This window comes from Phyllosticta capitalensis, assembly GCF_038381095.1.
Source record: "Phyllosticta capitalensis strain CBS 128856 chromosome Unknown BKA78scaffold_11, whole genome shotgun sequence".
Lineage (NCBI taxonomy): Eukaryota > Fungi > Ascomycota > Dothideomycetes > Botryosphaeriales > Phyllostictaceae > Phyllosticta > Phyllosticta capitalensis.
The window spans coordinates 1732048-1748521 of record NW_027117449.1 but is presented as its reverse complement, the minus strand read 5'-3'; the positions used below and the strand labels follow the sequence as shown (position 1 = coordinate 1748521).

The window sequence follows — 16474 nt, the reverse complement described above, 5'->3', positions numbered from 1 at the left end:
CAAGTCTCACGACCACCCCCTTAGTCCACACCATCACAGGCACCACCACCAAATACTTTCTCTCTCCTCCCGCCCTCCCACCAATGCTCTCTCCGACTTGACCACCCTCAATGGATCCCTCCACCCACGACTCTTCAACCTCCTCCAACCCACCCCACCGCCCTGCGCCGCCCGCCAAAGACGCCTCTCCGCCATCCTCTCCGCGAATTCCGCCCGGTCCTCTCGTCGACATCCAGCAGCTGACCGACCATGCCCTCCGCTTCCTCTCCACCGCCTCAAACGAGACCCTCGGCGCCTGCCTGGTCGGCCTAGGAGGCGTCACCTACCTCGTCCTGGGCCGCGTCGGCTTGGTCTTGATGGGAGTCGTCGGCGGTATCGTGCTCCACGCGCAGTGGGAGAACAATATCCAGGAATTCTTTGGTGACGAGACCGCCCGCGCCGGCGAGGAGAAGCGTCGCAAGGAAACGTCGCTAGATGTCCTCAAGCGCGTCCTCGACCTGCAGGCGCAAAAGCAGAAGGATTCCGCCCGCAGAGACGACGATTTGGACGTCCAACTCTTCTCTGGCAAGCAGCTGGACTACTCGAGCTTCCAGCCGGAGACTGCCGAAGCCCTCGACGAACTGACAGACGCCGTCATTCGCGACTATGTCAAGTTAGTCCTACTTCTGCGACACTTGTGGACTGCTGCTAATGTTCGTCCCCAGATGGTGGTATTCGCCTATTGTGCCGACAGAAGTCGCCTTTCCAAGCGCTTGTCGCCAGACCCTTACTGCCTTCGTTCTCTCCGTCTCCAACCACCTCTCGCGCAAACGCCCCGCCGACTTCTTTCTTGAATACTTGACCAACTCCTCCGCCATCATCATCGTCTTTCTCAACGAGCTATCCGACGCCGTCACTGCCTCGCCAAACACCGCTGCGCCAGAGGCTATACAAACATACCTAAAGTCGAAACCGGACAGCAAGCTTTCGCATGTACTGGATAGAAAACATCAGGCGAACAAGCTGGATGCAGTTGCTGAAGATATTCTGCAAAATTATTTGGAACCAAAGACGTACAATTGTCGGCCCGCGCGGACGTTTTTGAGGGAGATTCTTGCCAAGGTCATTCTTGAGATGACGGTGACCAATTGCTCCAAGCCAGAGTGGATCAATGGCTGGATAGTGTACCTTTTGGAAGAGGGCGAGCCGGAGCTGATGAAGGAGATTGATGCGGGGGTTGAGGGCTCGGCTGGGAAGAGGTTGGAAGACGTCAAGGACCAGAGCGATGCCGCCGACGACATGAACGACCAGTCTCCAGGCAGATCCAGAACTCATCGGCGCAATGTTAGCAAGGCGCAAGAGGCAATGGACGAAGCGATGAAGGAGGCCAAGCGCTTGACCCAGTTGATCATCGAGGAGGACGAGCGCAAGGCCCGCACTCAGGATGAGCCAGAAAAGGACGGAGGCAGCCAGGGCAGAGAAAACTCCAGACAGAGCAACGACGACACTTCGGATGGTACAACCCAGGGAGCAGCAACGCCATCGTCGTCCCAGAGTGACCGCGACAATAACGAGGAACGTGACCCCTCCCTCCGCGACTCTGTAATGACGAGCAGGGCTGCAAATAACGAGACCAAGGGCGAATCCGTCGAATCGCTTCCCCGGCAATCACTGGCAGAGTCCAGCAGGCCAACTTCGCAACAATCGCAAAATCAGCCCTTTACAAGCTTCGACCAGGTCCTCGGCAACCAGAGCACTCCGACAGCGCTGGGTGGGACGCCACAGAACTTTTCCAAGCCGCCCCCTCTGACGCTTTACAATGCCAAGGTTGCCATGTTTGATGACTCGGTGCCTGGCGACAAGTCTTCGATTCGCTCCAAGCCCACCGGAGATTACTTTATACAAATTGAGCCAGCGTCAGCACAGCACCCGGGGTGGATGATTTCGCGCAAATACAACGACTTTGAGACACTCCACGAAGTTTTACGTCGCATAGCCGTAGTTGCTGGGGTGGGATTCAACGAGGCGCATTCAAACTTGCCCGCGTGGAAAGGCCACACCAAACCGTCCTTGCGCGGAGAGCTGGAGAGATATCTCAACGATGCACTCTGCTGGCAACCGCTGGCCGATTGTGAAGGTATCAAGAGGTTCTTTGAAAAAGACACAGGGCTGCAGGCTGCCGCCGCAAAGGGCTTCGGCTGGCCTTCTTCTGCTTTTGAAAACGTTGGCAAGGGCATGTTTGATACTCTGACCAAGGCACCAAACCAGGTGGCAGGAGGAGGCAAGGCTCTTTTTGGAGGCGTCACTGGCGTCCTCGGAGGTCTCGGGCCGAAGAAGAGGACGACGAGCAGTACCACTCTCAGCAAATCGGATGAGACGGCGCAAACTTCAAGGCACAAGAGGGCCGAGAGCACTGTTTCTGAACTCCCCAACCCCAGCCACATGCGGTCGGAGAGCATGATTTCGGTCAACCAGGCTGGTAGGAAGAGTACCGAGAGTCTCCGCAGCCCGCTTGGAAGGAAAAGTCAAGACAGCATGCGGAATACGCTCGTAGTGGATCAGCAACCGGCACCCATTCAGCAGATGGAGCGACGACCTAGTTGGAATCCTGACGAAAACGACAAGATTCGACCTGGCTCGTCCTCGCGATCTTCGACGTACGGGAAATCGAGTCGAGAACACAGTAGGGCACCGAGCCGCGCGCCTTCTGGAAGAGACAGTATCGACATCTCACCTTTGATGGGCGGAGACCAGATTCTCAACCTGCCACCTCTGCCCTCGGATATTTCTGATGATTACGGATCGCCGTCACACCCCTCGAGTCCAGAGGCGCGAAAGAGCAACACCTGGCACCAAAGGGACGACTCGAGGCGACTGTCTCGAGCCTCCACTGTCGCCAACTCCTTGACTGGTGATCTTCAAAGTCCACCAAAGACGGCTCCCCGGAGTAATACTTTGCGGGAGAAGACGACGCCCAAAAAGGGCGAAGAAAAGCAAAAGACGCCCCTGAATGAGGGCGAGACACAAATGGCGGTGGAGCTTTTCTTCGCCATCATCAACGAACTCTACACGCTCAGCTCCGCCTGGCAAATACGCAAAACGCTGCTCAACGCCGCCAAAACCTTCCTCCTGCGCCCCGGCAACCCGCAACTCGAATCAATCCGCGTCCTCCTACAAGACACGGTCCTCGAAGCCAACTCGTGCGATTCTGGCATCGCCAGCCACATTAAAAAGCTGCGCGTCAACACCCTGCCTACAGAAGAAGAGCTCAAAGCCTGGCCGCCGGAGATGAGTGACGAGGAAAAGGAGAAGCTGCGCGTAAAGGCTAGAAAGCTCCTTGTCGAGAGGGGCATGCCACAGGCGCTGACGAGCGTAATGGGCCAGGCGGCAACGGGCGAGGCTCTCGGCAAAGTGTTTGACTGTTTGCAGGTCGAAGAGGTCGCCCGCGGTTTCATGTTTGGGTTACTTCTGCAGGGTGTCCGCGCCGTCGCTGCGTAAAGACGGACCTGCGACAGATGTATTGCGTCATTGTTGATGCCTTGTCCCCTTGGCCTGATTCCTCCTTTTCCTTTTTCCTTTCCACTTCTCGTCCATGGCGCAACAGGCGGCTATACACACATGCCGTTTTTCCATATGTTTGGCGGGGCATACGATAGCCCATTGGCTGGTGTTTTTTTCTCTCCAACGTCTTTTACAACCTCTGCTACTCGTCAGCCCCTTTCTTCCCTTGGGCATTTGTCTTTCTCTTTCATCTTTCATGTGAACTCACACTTGTACGACCACCCGCAGTTGATGACTCTGTAGCCTTCTCTTGTTTTGTTTTCTGTCGATTCATGATTATTCGAAAGACCTAGACCCAGGTAGGCAACAAGTAGCGTAGCGCAAAGATTTTGGTGGCGAGGTGGGGCTGCTGGACGGCTTGTTCTTTTTGCATCATCTCTTCATAATTCTCATCCCCCAAGCATTGCTTTATCATCGTTCTTGTTTTTGGGTCGAAAAGCCCATCTTTGGAGCCCGCCTTATTGGGGAGGAGAAAAAGCGTTTTTCTCTCGGATCTCTCGTTTTGTATGATTTAGAAGTGTTGCTGTTGCCTTCTTGGTCTGTGGGCTGTGTGCCTGATGGATTAGATTCTTGAGAGTCGAGCGTCTCCTACAACTTGGCAATCGAATGGTCTTTTATCTTTCGCCCCTTGCTTCTCTTTCTTGTGGAATTATAGGTAACAAGGTTGGTGTGGTTGCTTGCGGCGATGCTTCACTGACTTCTAACAAAAACACTTTCTCTTTAGTACGCAATTTCAATGGTTGTTTCTTCAAACTTTCGCATTTCCAGACGATTACTATCCAGTCGTCAACCGAAAGCTGCGCATGCATTCGCCGGACTGTCGGGTTCGCCCGCATCCGCATCCGCATCCACATCCGCGCCTTCGACGTCCGAAGTACGTCACTTGACGTCGTCGTCGTCTAGGGTCATTCAGCCCCACAACGGCTGCTGCAGGCGTTCATCACGCTATATGCACAACACCCGAGCTAGCGTTGACGGCACCAAAAACGACCATGGAGCTCAGGATCCCCGCAGCCCCCAAGGCCGTTTACCTCGGACGTCGATACGCCTTCCCCACTTGCATGCACGCAATGCAACGGAACCGGCCCGCTGGCGCAGCGACGTGATTGGTGTCGCCCATATCAATTTTCCCTGTTTGGGAAAGCGGAGGGTCCCCAACGGTACATGCGCTCGAGGAGGTGGTGTGGCGACGTACCTAGTGCCACCGGATACCGGCACCATGGGCCAAATGATGCGAATGTGGTGGTGGGACTGTTGGCGAATGAGTGCGCCGGCAGTGATCGAATGACAAGAAGTCCTTGTACCTTGTGTTGTGGTTGAGGTGGAACGGAGCTATGAGCAGCTTGGGAGCTCTAACAGCCGAAGGGGGGCTACACGACGGTTGATATGCCTCGGCCGTATGGTAGGTGAGCGCGGTCGACTTTCGTTTCTTGCTTAAGTTGGACTGTTGCTGCTGCTGCATTTCTTAGAAAGTCTGCTGTACCGCGGTGGTGCATTTGCTTAGCTTCATTTTGCTCTTCTCTTTCTGCACTCCACTTTCCGTCATTTCTATCCATCGGTCATCCATACAAACCACCCACGCCACCATGGTTGCCTCTACCTCCGCCCACAATGCTGCCGTGGCGGCCGAATGGATCAAGGACGGTCGCTGGGACTACTCGACGCCGGGTTCCTCTGGCTACCACGTGCCGGACATTACTTACGACGACCCGGCCGCGCGGCCGCTCAAGGTGATTTGCATCGGCGCGGGCTTCTCTGGCATCCTCAATGCGTACAAGATCCAGAAGGAGTGCGAGAATGTCGAGTTCAAGATTTACGAAAAGAATGAGGATATTGGTGGCACCTGGCTGGAGAATAGGTATCCCGGGTGTGCTTGCGATATACCTAGTCATGCGTATACGTACAAGTGAGTTTTTGCATACTAGGGGTTGAATTGGGGAAAGTCATGGGGAACTGGACTGATGAGAAATAGTTTCGCACTCAACCCCGACTGGCCCAAATTCTTCTCGTCGGCGACAGACATTTGGGCGTACCTCGATAGAGTGTGCGACGTGTTTGACCTGCGCAAATACATGACCTTCTCGACCACGGTCCGCGGCGCCACCTGGGATGAAGAGCGCGGCCAGTGGGACCTCACTCTCCAGCGCCGCACCTCGTCCTCCTCCATTGAAGAATTCTCCGACTCGTGTGACCTGCTGCTCTACGCCACAGGCATCCTCAACGCCCCCAAACACCCCAACATTCCCGGCATCGACTCTTTCCACGGCCCCGTTGTCCACACGGCCGAGTGGCCGCGCGACTTTGGCCCGCCGCAATGGAAAGACCAAAAAATCGCCATCATCGGCAGCGGCGCGTCGTCGATCCAAACGCTGCCGAGCATGCAGCCCTACGCCGGCCATTTGGACGTCTACGTGCGGACCGGAGTATGGTTCGTCGACTTCGGGGCGGCCTTTGGGGGGCGCAAGGACTACGCCGACGGCGAAAAGCAGGACTTCAGACGCGACCCGGCCAGCCTCGTCGCGCACGCCAAGCAGATCGAGCACGACGTCAACAACCTGTGGCCGCTCATGTACGCCGACAGCGACGCGCAGGCGGCCGCCAAAGCCACCCTGGCGCAGCGCATGCGCGAGCACATTGGCGACGAGCGCCTCCTCGCCGGCTTCACGCCCACCTTCGACGTCGGCTGCCGCCGCGTCACCCCCGGCGACGCCTATATGGCCGCCATCACCAAGCCCAACGTCGATGTCCACTTTGCCGCCGTCGAGCGCGTCACCCCCGCCGGCGTGGTGGACAGTGAGGGCGCCGAGAGGCCCGCCGACGTCATTGTTGCGGCCACTGGCTTCGATGTTAGCTACCGTCCGCGCTTCCCCGTCACGGGGAGGGACGGACGCGAGTTGGCGGAGTACTGGAGGGAGTGGCCGGAGAGCTACCTCGGGCTCGGCGTCCCCGGTTTTCCCAATTTCATCATGTTTTTGGGCCCCACGTGGTGCGTACGGTCCCTCCCCCTTATGCCCCTCCCCACCCCCTGATGATCTACCATCCTCCCCACTAACCCAATCCTCCCCCACTAGGCCCGTCGAATCCGGCAGCGTGACGGGGCCCCTGGGCGCCGTGGCCGACTACGCAATCCAGGTCATCCACAAGATGCAGCGCGACCACGTGCGCGCGTGGGCGCCGCGGCAGGACGTGTCGGACGCCTTCAACGCCCACGCCCAGGAGTGGTACAAGCACACGGTGTGGAAGAGCGGCTGCCGCAGCTGGTATCGCGATAACGTCACCGGCCGCGTCAATGCCGTGTGGCCCGGCAGTAGTCTGCATTATAGTGAGTTTGTGGTTCCTGTTTGTTTGCCGGTGGGGGGAGAGTTGGAGGGGAAGAGGAAGGGGCATGTGTGCTGATAATAATGCACAGTGCAAACAATCGCCTCCCCGCGCTGGGAAGACTTCACTCTCTCCTACGCCTTCGCCAACCCGTGGGCGCACCTCGGCATGGGCTGGACGCGCGAGTTCAAGACCTCGCCCATCGCAGACCTGGCGCCGTATCTGCGCCTCGACGCCCTCGACCCTGCGTGGGTGCGCGCGATTGGCATCGATGCTGATGAGGTGCGTAGGGGAGTGAGGGAGTTGAGGGAGAGGGAGATGGGTGCGCTTGGGTACGTGGGCAAGGAGGTGGATGGGGAGAATGGGGAGGAGGGGAAGGGAGAAGGAGGGAGGATGGGGGAGAGAGCGGCCGTGGTGCTGGCGGGTGAGAACGGGGTTAAGGGCGGAGCGGATGTGCAGGTTGGTGCGTAGACGGATGTGATGGTGGATTGATGGGCGTGTTGCTGTAGGTGTTCATGTCTCGAAGGCATACAAGATATTAGTCAGGTACACATGTACATGGTGAGTAAGGTAGGCAGACTGCATGCATGATAAGATCCTTAGCATCAGAAGTCAGACACAGTCCGTATTCCTCTTTCTTGTTCCTTTCCTTTCCATCCTCATCTTCAAAATCACTCACCACCAAGCCATCCGCCAGATTCTTTGCGCTGCTTCTCGGCGGCGAGTGCGATGTAGATGACATAGGTATGTTGGTAGCAGAAGTCGCGTTGTGTGCGCGCACGACTAGAGGTGCTCCTCTGTATGTGCCGCCTGGGCTCTATCGTCAGGTAGGTACCACCCGCCGCGCGCCTTCCGCATCGAGACGGCGCTGCCTTGCTGATTTCCTCCTTCCACCTACCTTCTCTGGCCTTCTTTTCGACTTTCACCCACCACCTCCACCTCCCGTCTCGCCAAAATTCTGTCGCGACGTTCGTCATCTCGACGAGTTGGGCTCTACCGCTGCATCTACGCTTCCGTTTTGTTTTCGTCTGCTCGGCGCAGCCGCACCGCAACCACTTGCTTCGAGCGAGAGCAGAAAAGTCTGTCCGGTGACGCCGCTGAGCCTGACGACCTGTTCGGTCTCTTCATTCGCGGCGAACTCTGAGCTACGCTCAAGGAGCTGAGGTCAACACAACGGTTTTGCGGCCTCCAAAGCTGGCGCTGGTGGTGAGCTTTCTGCAGCTATGGCGACTCGTCACCGCGACCGAGACGTGGTCATCACGCAGAGTGGAGGCACGGTCAATGTTGTTGATGGGTCGGGAGACACGACCATCATTGATGGAGCAAAGGTCACGAGCATTGACAGCGTAGGAACTACCAGCATCGTCGATGGAGAAAAGGTCAGGGAACTCGACAGGGAAGTTGTCGCCAGGATCATGTCCATGGCAACCGTCACGGCCGCCGATATAAAGAGCCTTGCCCGTACCTTTCCTTTGGGGGCAACACCACAAGCCAGCGTCCGTAAAGTCAGGGAAAATGAGATTGCGTAAGTGCCCTGATTTCATTCAAACTTCTCATCTATTGACACGAATCACCAATCAGTGCCTTCGCCCGCGTCGTCAAAGGAACCAAACCTACGAAGGGACTTGTTCGAAAAGCATTGTTGAAGGGAAGCGCAGAGTTCCGGACTCTGAACAATGAAAACAAGACCTTTGTTGTCGGAAAGGTCGTAGACAAATTCGTGGCGCAAGAGGCGAGAAGGGAGAGGAAACGGGAAAAGCGAAAGCAGAAAAAGAAAGCCGCAGTCAAGGACGAAGATCTGCAGCGCGAGGCCCATCTACCTGCGCCGGTGCCAAATACTGAGAGAGGCTACGTCATCACGGGGGAGATCAAGGAGGAGGAAGACGTTGAAGTCAAGTTTGAGGACCTGGATCCCGCATATGATGACTTGAGGGAGATCAAGAAAGAGGAGGACATTGAAGTCAAGTCTGAAGATCTAGACTCCGCGTATGATGACTCCATGGTCGACGGAAGGGCTTTGGGCCCCGTGGCTTGGGTATGTCTCCCCTCGAGCCTCTGGGACTTTCATATTGACTTGGGTAGGACACACGTCACGCGTATGACCACCCCGTCCCCTTTGTTGGCTGCCCTTGGAACTGGAAGGTAGCCGCTGGATGGCAAGGTCTGTATCGAGTGATTGGCAGAGACACTGACAATCTTCACCCTGGCCATCCTGAACAAGGGAAAAGGCTCCCTCCATTCCAAAGGCCGAGCTTTCCTCTCCACGGAGGACACTACATGCAGTCATTCATGCAACTTGATTATGTATGGTATGGCACTCCAGACCTGACTGTCCAAGAAGTCTCCAGAAAGCTCTACAATTTGAACATCGGCCCTGATTTCTACCACGCCACGATTCAAAAAAGTCTGTCTATCGTGGCTCAAAGCCTTCTCGAAAGCTCCTCGTCGGTACAACTCGCGATTCCTGTCCTTGTGGAAAGTCACCCCGGCCCAGTCTCTCAATCTCAGTTGAACACCGCCATCATACTGCAGTCGATACAGGGTCATGTCAAGATTGTCCCGTGCGTGCTGAGACTGTTGGGCTCGTGGGATCAGGGCATTCCGTACACCCGTGTCAACGGTGGCTGGGGAAAGAACAAAACCTTCCATGGCTGGACGTATGCCGCAAGCGACCCTCCCCAGAAGAGCGAGAAGCTCAACGAAACAGTGGTGAGAAATGTCCGACAGAAGTTTCTGAATACACCATGTCTCTCAATCCGTGACGCAGTCATGATTGGAATCAAGACGAACACTGTCGGATGGAGTCCACGTCGATACGCGGACGTGTGGAAGCTCTGCTGGGACTCCTCTCCAAGCTCTTCCGCGTACGAGCCTTTGAGAAAACGCAGGGACATGGAGAGAAACCACTCGGAACGCTATTCCTCTGTGTCTGCACTTGTTGATCGCTTGTTTGACACGGCGGCCGACTTTTGGGTCCCCGACCTTTCGTCACTGCGACCGTTTCAGGTTCTCAAAGTCGACGACTTTACCTTGTCCACCCAACGACCGCTTCCTGAGTTGCAGCACGGTACGATCAATGGTCAACCGCGATGCCAGATGTTTGAAGACTGCAACGTCCCCAGTGTTTCTGGCTCAAAGTATTGCACGTATCACCGCAGGCGCCCGGCTGCTGTTGGAACCACATACCGCGTCGAGTACGTGGGATACGACGTTGGCGTGCATGACACGGAGATCAAGTCGGAGTCGGACCAGGCGGAGATAAAGTCGGAGCCAGATGAGATGGTTTGATCTGTTGAAGGTATTGACTGGAGGTCTGGTGTCTTGCTCTGCTTGTGGCCAGGGAGAAATTCAGGGGTTGAGATTGTTGCTTGCAAGGTTATTGCGGGATCCGGATGGAACACGGGTGAGAAGTTCGTGGCGGTAGGGTTTCGCTGCAGCATTGCAACCTAGGTGGTCGCAATCTTCGAGGTGCCGAATGAACCATGTCGGATAGTCCAATCGTATGCAGTGTGTTCATTAAACGGGTACTGATGTTGGTGTGACCAGACTCTTCTGCTGCCAGCTCCCTTCTATGGTTTATTTGACCAGCGTGCAACCTCAGCAATAGGCATGCTGCGTTGCTTGCGACCCGGGTTTTAAGCTTCTTGATTCGGAGTCTTCTACAAGGGCCATAGGGAGTTCTCACTCCTTCTATGCTTGTTGCAGCACTTGTCGAGTCTGGGTTGCTAATGACCCAAACCCGTGGTGCCGTAAGCAGTCATCAGGGATAGTCAAAGCGACCCATTTTGCACTGCGAGAGAGCCTCGTAATCACCACGGGAGAAGGGGAATCTAGTAGGAGTCGCGAGGCCCCGATTGTATGCCTTAAAATGCCCTTCTGCCAGCGCGATCAAGTGGTCAACTGGCCCCTGCGTCCCTGAGCAATTCGGCAATGTCCCCCCTGTATCGCATTTTTTCTGCGAGAGTCAACGCTGTTCTCCCATCTTCGTCTTGTACATTTACATCCGCGCCTGCATCAATCAAAATCCGTACTATGTCAATTTTCCCGGAGATAGCAGCCTCCATAAGGATTGTCGAAGAATCCGTGCGTTTATTGACGTTGGCACCACCGTCGATAAGCGCCTTGACAGCGGCGGCTTCCTTATATGATGTCGCTTTGAAAATCGGCGTACGACCAAAACGATCAGTGGCGTCGATGTTTGCCCCAAGCCGAAGCAAGGTCGTGATGTTTTTTGTGTGTCCAAGCCACGCCGACCTGATGAGCGGAGTTTCCCCGTCGCTTCCGCTTCCTTCAATATCATGGCCTTGTAGCACAAGCTTTTCCAGGAGCTCAGGAAGCTCGAATGATGCCACAACGACGAGTACGTGAACTTCGACTCCGGTCGCACGAAACATGGGCCCGTGGTGGTAGTAATTATGAATCCAAAGTGCCACGCTCAGGGCCGCCTTGTTAGACAGAAAACCGTCAATGTGCTCCCAGAGAGCTTCCATGCCCGCGGCGTCAATTCCAGGTCCCCAGTATCTTGCTGCGTAGTCGAGAAATGGGAATTCGTCCAAGCGTCTAAAAAGGGTATCAATTGACCAGCCAGGCACATCTGAAAAGTTTGACAGCTGAAGATATTTCAGACTGACCCGAGTGAGCTCAAGCCGTGATTCATGAACGCGTTCGTGGTGAGTCCGAAGAAGATACTCCTGGGTTGTGTAGTGAACCAGTCTTACTCTGGAGGTCATATCAACCTTGAGCCGTGGAAAATACCGCTCGGGTCTGTAGAGTGCATCATCGACCACAATCAGACCGCCACAGACTCCGGTAATAATGTCCCCAGGCGGCAGGTCGTCTTCATGCAAATAAATTGGCTTGTTGTCGTTATCTTGGGCTAAGCAGTGGACAGCATACATATGCTGCAGCTCAGGAACGCGCAACGGTCGCCGGGCGCAAAGAATCCAAAAAATGACAGTCTCGGCCAACTCGACATCTTCCTGAGCTTGTGTTCGAATTCGAACCAGTGCTTGCTCGTATGTGGCATCCAGGGTCTTAGGCAAGCTGGACAAGGAGGAGCGAACGTCTCGGCGTGTCATCTTGCGGGAGAGAGAATCCAAGTTGAGAGCTGCCAGGAGAAACCTACGGAGACTCCCGGTCAGTACGAGCGTGTGTCTAGAGTTGGCAAATCACTTACATTCCCTGAGCATTTTGTGAAATGTTTTGGACAATTTCCTCCTGAAGCTTTGGGTCGGCGCGGATATGCCTCGCCAGCCTTGATTGTTTAGGGATATTCGTCTCCAGGTAGAGCTGGATATCCTGACCCTGGGCAGCAATATTGATACGCGTGGCATCTTCGAAAAAGCTATCGAAATTGGTCGAGTGTCGTGATGTTATGAGCAGACGAATGTTGCTGCCGAGTCTTCGGATAGTGTCGACGAACTCCAGCGCTGCTTCGTCTGAAGAGGCGAACTCATCGAGAGCATCTACCACGATGAATATGTTTTTGTGTGATGTTGTGAGCCGTCTGAACATTTCAGCAAGCTGATCGACTGTGGGACGGGTCCCTGCCCGGGCGTGCTCTCTGTAGAGTGAATTAACCTCTTCAGGGAGACCGGAGCGAGTCGTTCGGCGTAAGAATTGTTCTAGGAGGCTTGACAATAAAGCCGAGGGCGTCTGAGACCCAATCTGGTTGTAGTCACAATAAATGTAGGCGAAAACACTGCCGGTTGACTCCACCGAGTTCACCGCAAGCGAGCTGTCTTCATTAGTTTTACATTCGTTTCTCACTGATTGACAGCACTTACGCCAGCCGAGTCTTTCCAGCGCCGGCTATCCAGATTGTCAGAGTGATCTTGAGGACTCCCAGTGAATCTGGGTTGTACTTACGTATGCCAGGACACCACAACAAATTTACATGTCCTGCCAGCCAATCCCGATAATTTTTGGTCTCCAGAAACCACTTTCCAGTGCCAGGTTCAACACTCTGCAGAACGTCGGCTTGCCTCGCCTGGAAAGAGGTTGGGCTCATCCAAGCAAGAATTTGCTCCGCTTCCTCATCTCTTTTTCTCAGATCCATGTCGTCAAGCTGTTGACTGATTTGGCCAACCTTTTCATTTGTGAGCTTGGAGAGTGCTCTACAATCGCGGTCAGCCTCGTCATGTGACCCAAAGATTGTACTGCAACGTACACCAAATCGTTCTGAAGGACAAGTGTGAAATGCGACTTCAGTCTCTCGATCGTCGCAAGGAGCTCCAATATGTCCTTCTTGTCAAACGGCCACTGAAGAGGTTGTGCGAGCTTTCGAAAGCCAGCTTGAGGCGCGAGCTTCGCGACGATATCCTCCATCGTAGCCTTCATTCTATCCAGTGGCCCGTCGGGGCCTGCTAACGATGCAACAGCGGCTGGTCTGAGACTCTCATCATTATCGGACTCGTCCTGCTCTTCAACTCGATCGTGGAGCATTTCAAGGAGGCAAGTGACAGAGCGCAGCTCGTCACGGAGCTTCGTTCGGTCTTTCCCACCAGATTTGACGTCCTTGACATACTCGATCGCTTTGGCGGTTGCTCCGATCAAGGTGATGATGCCAGTGGTGATGCTCAACGGGTCGCTCATTGCTGCTGAGAGCTGCCAGCCCGGAAACGAGTGAGCCGACTAAAGAGTTTGTGAGATGCCTTGGTCACAGAAAGTGATCAGGCTGTAGTTCGGTTTTACCCCACCCCTCCAGCAGTTTCTGGCCCCCATCATTCAAGGCGCAGATGAATTCTGATTGGTTATTCTCATCACGAATCATAGTGTGCCCGCTGGAGCATCGACGTCGCGAGGGCGCATTTTGCTGAAGATAACCCTGCAGCCCCGAGAGTTCCAAGGCCAGCCGAGGAGGACAAGTGTGCCATCTGTGTATTCCATTGGGACGCAATGAGACAGGTCGGATGTAAAAACCAGCTCGGAAGATGTGAAAGGCGAAAAGAGAAAAGGTGAGTTTTGAAGAAATCTTATGACTGACGCGCAACACACAGATATTAGAGAGATCCCATGATCTCCAAGAATTTGGAACTATGCCAAAAGATGGAAGAGATGGTGCATGTCTGTAAAAAGGGACGGACACGTCGTGGAGAGTGGTTGCCCGCGGAGGATTAGTCATCGACGGGCCGAGCTATGACGCCGCGGCTGCCTCGTCTGCCACTGCGACACCAGACCATCTTCAAGACAGCTGCCAAATCTCTCGACTCAGAATCAGCCATCGAATCGTCGCCAAAGTGCATCGCATACGTCGTATCTTCAACCACTTCGTCACAATAGGTCGAAAGCACAAAGCTCACCGCCAGGGCGGCAAACCGTGGCAAGGAAAAGGGAAAAACCCAGACAGAGGCAAGGTCGGCAAGGGCAAGAATTGGTGGAAAATGGGACAAGAGGAGAGTTCAATTGTCGACCCAAGTAGGCCGTCGGTGACGCTGGAAAACCGCACTGTCGAGGGTGTCGCGAAGTACCTTCGCAATGGACGCGCAAAAAAAGTCGTGGTGATGGTAAGTGGCAATCTTCGAGGCTGATGGCTAAGATGACGAGGCTGACGTTTCATTCTCAGGTCGGCGCAGGTATTTCCACGTCGGCAGGCATACCAGACTTTCGCAGTCCCGATACTGGACTCTACGCCAACCTTGCGCGCCTCAACCTACCGTACGCTGAAGCCGTGTTCGACATTTCCTACTTTCGCGAGAATCCTTTGCCGTTCTACACTCTAGCGCAGGAACTGTATCCTGGAAAATACCGTCCCACTATTACCCACTCGTTTATCAAACTCCTACACAAGAAGGGAATACTGCTGAAGCTGTTCACACAAAATATCGATTGTTTGGAGCGGGAGGCGGGCGTGCCCGACGACAAGATTATCGAGGCGCATGGATCTTTCGCACGCCAGCGCTGCATCGAATGCAAGTCGCCGTATCCGGACGACAAGATGCGGACTGCTATTCAGAACAAGACAGTACCTCGGTGCTTGAATGGCGACTGCAATGGGCTAGTGAAGCCTGACATTGTCTTCTTTGGCGAGCAGCTTCCATCGGAGTTCTTCGACAACCGAGACAAGCCTGCCGAAGCTGATCTGGCGATTGTCATGGGCACCAGCTTGACGGTTCAACCATTCGCCAGCTTGCCAGGTTTTGTTTCAGAGGATGTCCCACGAGTTTTGATCAACAAGGAGCAGGTGGGAAGTTTGGGCAGCAGATGCGATGATGTTCTCATACTCGGCGATTGTGACGATGGTGTCCGGAAGCTGGCAAAGGCATGCGGCTGGCTAGAAGAATTGGAGGAGCTGTGGCGCATGACAGTCCCCAAGGCCGCTGCGGACCTGGGCAGAATGCCTGAAGAGGAGAAGTCGAAAGACGAGCTTGTGGAAGAAGAGATTGACAGGCTAACAAAAGACGTCGATGAGACTCTCAGAGTATCGTCGAATCTCTTGGGCGAAGAGTCACCGCAGTCTCATGGGTCCTCCGCAAGCCCGCCTGACCCTGAGCCGGAAAAGGTGCTGGAGCATTCTCCGGAAATGGGGAACGTGCTGGACACGAGCTCCGACAGCAAAAAGGAAGTGCCTGAGCAGATTACCCGCAACGATACGCCCAAGGTGCCTCAAAAGCATCTCAACGAGGGTGGTTTGGCCCATGTATTTCCCCATATGGGCAGTAAGAGCTCGCTTTGATTGGTCCGTCTTTCATCTCGAAGCTGAGCACGTGGAGCGGAATGAGACTATGCCTCGGACTTCTTCGACTTTGGCGTTTCGGGTTTGCAATAGACATGAGTTTTGTTTGGCGGTGAAATACCCTTCTGTTTTCCAATGAGCAGCGCGGCAGTGTTCCGTTATTCCTTCGCCAAGCCGTTATCAACGTCTCTGTCTCAGCCTCAAACATCGTCACTGCGGTTACTCATTCAGGATTTGCTTCAGCCTCCGGCAGCTGGGCTTTCTGCTGGTTGGAGCTCTTGGTGGTGAGGAGGCTCAGCTGTGGCTGCACGAGGTTCAGCTTGTTTAGCGCATGTGGCTGTACCCCTTTGGCGCCTGCACAGCTATGCTACCACTGCTTGATCAATCCACTCGCCAATTTTTACGAAATGCGAATTAGCAGGTCACAAGGAGCGATCATGCATCTGGATGAGCGTCACTTCTGTGTTGCAATCCAACTAGGCAGTGCATTTACCATCCTTTCTGTCCCTTACCGAACTTGTCACGCGCGCAGAATCATTGTGGAATGTGAGCTTCATGGGGACCACATTGGGCTGCTCAGCTTCCAACGCTACGTGGAGGAGTACCACAGTATTGTCGCGTTCCCTCTCCCGACTCTTACGGAATACCCTTATCTGGAACTTGGACCCTCAGAATCCAACTAGTCCACTGTTTTGATCGGGTGGCTTTAACCTTCTACAGTAATCTTGGCTGAGGCTACCAGAGTAGTGCTGCTTCACGTCGGCTAAAAGTTATCGTACCACCAATCAGGCCTTGTTCCGGCTTTTGAAGGGCCAGCCAAAAGAAATCAGGGTCCTTGTCAAGAGGCTATGCCTGGACTATGGTACATTTCATCGCATTCTTCAACTGACGGTCCTCTCTGCAGCCGCTTGCGGCTGAGAAGTCTAATATTTTTCAGTCGGC

At 54.7% G+C, this 16474-nt stretch overlaps 5 protein-coding genes across 5 annotated transcripts; 4 read left to right on the top strand and 1 right to left on the bottom strand.

Annotated features, from left to right (window-relative positions):
* Positions 1-110: 110 nt before the first annotated feature.
* On the top strand, positions 111-3477 carry BKA78DRAFT_258062 (PXA domain-containing protein; the record flags this gene model as incomplete). Its single annotated transcript, XM_066885247.1, has 2 exons — positions 111-652; positions 705-3477. 2 exons carry the CDS (start codon positions 111-113, stop codon positions 3475-3477), a joined length of 3315 nt encoding a protein of 1104 aa, XP_066740106.1.
* Positions 3478-4744: 1267 nt separating this feature from the next.
* Positions 4745-7495, top strand: BKA78DRAFT_289098 (uncharacterized protein). Its single transcript, XM_066885760.1, has 4 exons — positions 4745-5446; positions 5513-6526; positions 6612-6862; positions 6950-7495. The coding sequence occupies exons 1-4, from the start codon at positions 5127-5129 to the stop codon at positions 7327-7329; spliced, it is 1965 nt and encodes a 654-aa protein (XP_066740105.1). The 5' UTR covers positions 4745-5126; the 3' UTR covers positions 7330-7495.
* A 586-nt stretch (positions 7496-8081) lies between these two features.
* BKA78DRAFT_356830 (uncharacterized protein) lies at positions 8082-10146 on the top strand (the record flags this gene model as incomplete). The annotated part of the gene is made up of 3 exons (XM_066892119.1): positions 8082-8383; positions 8440-8893; positions 8941-10146. The coding sequence occupies 3 exons, from the start codon at positions 8082-8084 to the stop codon at positions 10144-10146; spliced, it is 1962 nt and encodes a 653-aa protein (XP_066740104.1).
* A 608-nt stretch (positions 10147-10754) lies between these two features.
* On the bottom strand, positions 10755-13452 carry BKA78DRAFT_299687 (uncharacterized protein; the record flags this gene model as incomplete). The annotated part of the gene is made up of 5 exons (XM_066887088.1): positions 10755-11979; positions 12035-12595; positions 12645-12669; positions 12727-12974; positions 13028-13452. The coding sequence occupies 5 exons, from the start codon at positions 13450-13452 to the stop codon at positions 10755-10757; spliced, it is 2484 nt and encodes an 827-aa protein (XP_066740103.1).
* A 473-nt stretch (positions 13453-13925) lies between these two features.
* On the top strand, positions 13926-15736 carry BKA78DRAFT_46844 (DHS-like NAD/FAD-binding domain-containing protein). The gene is made up of 2 exons (XM_066893241.1): positions 13926-14363; positions 14423-15736. Exons 1-2 carry the CDS (start codon positions 14241-14243, stop codon positions 15530-15532), a joined length of 1233 nt encoding a protein of 410 aa, XP_066740102.1. The 5' UTR covers positions 13926-14240; the 3' UTR covers positions 15533-15736.
* The last annotated feature ends 738 nt before the right edge of the window (positions 15737-16474 follow it).